A 4,058-nucleotide genomic window follows, 5' to 3' on the forward strand; every position below is an offset into this window, starting at 1 on the left:
AATGGCTGCCATTAATGGTTTCAAGATGCCAGAAGGAGAGGCCACCGTTTTAGTGAGCTGACTGACTCATAGCATGACTCACAGGCATGTAGACAGGCAACATGTGTCATTGCTATCAGTCATTCAAACCTATGTTAGACTCTTGAAGCCAAAAACATGATAGTCACACACAATTCAAAGATTCTGAGCAATGTCTCCAATGTGTGACATGTTCTCTCACTGCTACACGACACACATATTAATTAACGGAATACTATATTGATCCTTACAGGTAATTATAATCCCACTGAGCATTTAATCTGGGTTTGTTCTACCTGTTCTGGGCAGTCCTGAGACTTAATATTGTAAGTCACTTAAGGTTTAAGCACCCAAAAAGTGTAGATGCTAAGGAAGATGTTTGCCAAGGAACTCATATTATGGGACATTACAAAATAATAATACAAAATATAAATGCAAAAATACTACAGCCTCAGCTCAGGCTTCAGAAGGTTTCCAGTGGTGCAGATCAGAAAGAAAAAGCCCTAAAATCACATCATTTTCTGTTATAAAATAAAATAAAACAGAATACTGTGAATGGACCACTGTAGCGTTGTTCTCTACTGATGAATATGAAGCCAAAATCGTCCTTATATAATAAAAAAAATAAATTACACATGGAAGTCCAAAGGTGAAACATTTTTAAAATGCTATTTATTTAATGTGCATGTACATTCAAAAGTCTGTGTTCCTAACAGGCACTAAGTATCTGCATTCCCCCCAAACACAGACATGTTGTTTTAATCAGTACGTCTCTGTTAAGACTTCTAACAAACACACAGGGTGAAGATAAACAAACTGAGTGAATGCTTCTTGGCATCGCTTGTGTTGCAAATCCCCGGGAGGAGGGGTTTACCTTTCTCCAGTCTGTTTGCGTTAGCAATTAACACTTTATGCCTTAAGCAAACACTATGTTGACAAGGTCAAGAGATTCTTTATGCAGATGTGGGATTAAAACACATTTTAGGGGCTTTAATCAACTTTGGCTTATAGTGAAAGGGTTGTACAGCCTTCACAGCCGGTTCAAGGTGAATGAAAACGACCTTGAGGCACTTTGATGGAGCATATTTCCTCCCTCTGTGGTGATAATGCAGTACAGGACTTTCTGTTAGATACAGTGCAAATCTTCCTTTCTCTCTCTCTCTCTCTCTCTAACACCCAAACCAATACTTAGAAAAAATATTTTTACATTATACAATTTATATTTATGTATACCAACATACAAAAATAGGTTCCTTTAACATTAAAAGATGATCTTTTTTTTGTTTTATTTTTATTGTGTAACTCAAATATAACTACTATCTGATTCACAACAGTCACTTGCATGCTTTTCACAGCAGTGATATCATAATTGATAAACATCATATGCCCTGTTTTAAATACATGTTTGTAGATATAAAGTCTTTGGTTGAATTTAAAAAGCTCAAAAATGGTACCGACAAAATATGCTGATAAGAAGATTTCGGTGCGTGTTTCTGGTGGCTATGAGCCCACTCTCTGCCCCAGCTGCCCCTAATGGCAGGGGACTCTTCAGATAATTTTGGTTAAAACCAAAATGGTGGTCAGAGTACTGAACGCAGTCTGGAAAGGTGCGGTGTCACTCGAGTTTTCCACATATGGTTCATCCTCCTGATCCATGTAATCGTACTCAGTATCGTCCTCAGAGTCTGAAAATCCGCTTCCCGCGTCCCTGTCACTGGAACCGAAGCAGAAAGTTTTCATGCTGACTTTGATATACTCACATATATTCCTCTCAGTGCCGTCACACACGCAGGTGTCCAGCTGTTGCGCTTTAGGTATTGAACGCATGTTGGCTATTACTTTGCGGCACGCATCCGAGCACCTTCCTCCTCCGAAAAGTTTACGGCAGTGAAATAAATAATCCCTCATAGCTGAGCTGCAATACGGGTCCATTTCACACTGCAGTCGGGCCTCGGTGCAGCCCATGGTGCTGGTCCGCGGCAGGCACGGCTCGATGGTTCGCTTGGTGTTCCTGCAGTTCGGGTCCTGGGCGCAGTCGCAGTCCTCCAGAGCCGGGCCGCTCTGGGTTAAATTGAGCTGAATCAGAGAGGATATGCAGTGACTGGGACACTTCTTGCGTTCTCCGCTCAAAACAGATGCACAGGCATATATGTACTGATCATAGGCGTATTGGCACTCCGGCTCTGCGTGACACTTTAGGATGGCTTTCCAGCAGACCAGTCGATGGCTGTGGTTAGGAGATCCGACGCAGAGACCTATGATTAGAATCAGTACACTGTATACAAAAACTACTGCTCGCTCCATCAATATGACACGACTTCCCATTTCCTCCAAGAATGAATCCTAAAAAAAAACAAACAAAAAAACTTATTCCATCCTGAACAGTTAGAGAGCTACTCTCTGATGCTTTAATATCACGTCACAGTTGGTGACTTGAAGTCAGTGGGGCGCCACAAAGTAAGCAGTTGCTCAGCAAGGATGGACATAACAAGTACATCACATTAGGATCTTTGAAAAAAGTTCCAAAATCCATATGAAGTTTCGCGTTTTTGCCTGTCCCTGGAGTTCCTCTTCAGTGGCTTCACGTTTGCATCTGTCGTTCAGCAACCACAAAAGAAAAAAAAAAAAGGCATAAAGTTTTGGTGAACTTTACAAAAAAAAAAAAAAAAAAAATGGAACGGGAAACACAAATCCTAAAGTAACTCTTTGCAGTATTAATCCACATCCACTGCTGCTGCAGTCGCTTTGAAATGCGGGCTGTGTAGTTGTGGGGTGAATAGGTTACGCAGCAACCACGTCCCATTGGTCAGATAAACTGTTGTGATTCGCTCGTCACACGCGGTCGTGACGCAGACCGCTGAAGACCATAATTGACGTACGTGGAGGACACTGTAACACGTTTGTGATCTCATCGTGAAAATTCATTATCAAGGTAAATATTTGTCCATTTCTGTTTTAGGACACCACACATTAGTTATAACTTGTCTTCTGTGCGCATGGAGGTTTTGCCCAAATAGTGAATTATGCTCGCTGTGCTTTCTGCACAGATGTCTTGCTTTGTAGCCTCAAATTACAGGAGAACAAAATTTGGATTCAAAATAAACATAGTTCACAGTGCTTGAAAATTGCTCATCCCTGCAATGTGAATGTGATACAATGAAGCGGAATTTCTTTGGGAAACGCTGGGGTTCTGCAGCCTCCCTGCAGCCAGAAACAACAGCTGTTAAAACACATGCAGCGCTCCTGTCTTACACTTTCCATCATAAAACAAGCCTGGAGTCCATATGATACACCATACCCAAGAGTTCTGTACTTACACATTCACACGCATCGCTAATGGCGTTACAGCTTAGAGATTTAAGAACTATGGCTTCCATATAGGAAGCTGGGAAAGTACCAGATGCCTCCACATGGAAAAAAAAAAAAAAAAAAGTAAAACAAAAAAATAAGTTATGGCTCTTTTTGTTTTAACAGTCCGTCCTGTGCAAGTGTTAGCAAGCAGCAGTGTGAAATCCAGTGGAATCCAGTGCTTTACAATTTGGTAAAGGGTATTTCCTCTTTCCTAACAATAACACTTAGGAAGGAAAAAGTCTGAAGAGGGATAACAACTGCAGGGACACGCAATGTAAACAAACATCAAATGTGTAAGCACCATAAATGAGGAGAGAATGGATCTGTTGGGGGCCAAGAGAACAAAGTACAGGGAAGGGAGCCTTTCTGGGTAACCGCTCTTCTGACCTCGTCGCTTCACCAAGCGATGACCACAAAGATCTGGCAGGTCTCAACTCTTGGACCCCCGATTCCAATTAGAGAGATTAGAGAGGAGTCAAGACAAGTGCAGAATAGTTTCTTAGCCAAACAACCCAAGCACCCTCTATCGCCTCATCCAGCTGGCATTCCAGAGCAACAGGCTGACTACAGACTCACTTTAAAGCAACATCAAAGCGGAGGTTAGAAAAAGCCCAAATGGTGAACTGTTCAAGGGTCCCCATTAACTACAAAACAACTGACATCATCCAGGACTGCTTAGGCAAACGACG

At 41.8% G+C, this 4,058-nt stretch overlaps 1 protein-coding gene across 1 annotated transcript; it reads right to left on the reverse strand.

Annotated features, from left to right (window-relative positions):
- Nucleotides 1–673: 673 nt before the first annotated feature.
- Nucleotides 674–2,783, reverse strand: gas1b (growth arrest-specific 1b). Its single transcript, XM_030742844.1, has one exon. It carries the CDS (start codon nt 2,341–2,343, stop codon nt 1,567–1,569), a length of 777 nt encoding a protein of 258 aa, XP_030598704.1. The 5' UTR covers nt 2,344–2,783; the 3' UTR covers nt 674–1,566.
- Between the last annotated feature and the right edge of the window lie 1,275 nt (nt 2,784–4,058).

This window comes from Archocentrus centrarchus, chromosome 12, assembly GCF_007364275.1.
Source record: "Archocentrus centrarchus isolate MPI-CPG fArcCen1 chromosome 12, fArcCen1, whole genome shotgun sequence".
Lineage (NCBI taxonomy): Eukaryota > Metazoa > Chordata > Actinopteri > Cichliformes > Cichlidae > Archocentrus > Archocentrus centrarchus.

Bases quoted from the DNA above. Each gene is read 5' to 3' on its own strand.
- gas1b (XM_030742844.1), bottom strand. From the start codon at position 2,343: ATGGGAAGTCGTGTCATATTGATGGAGCGAGCAGTAGTTTTTGTATAC.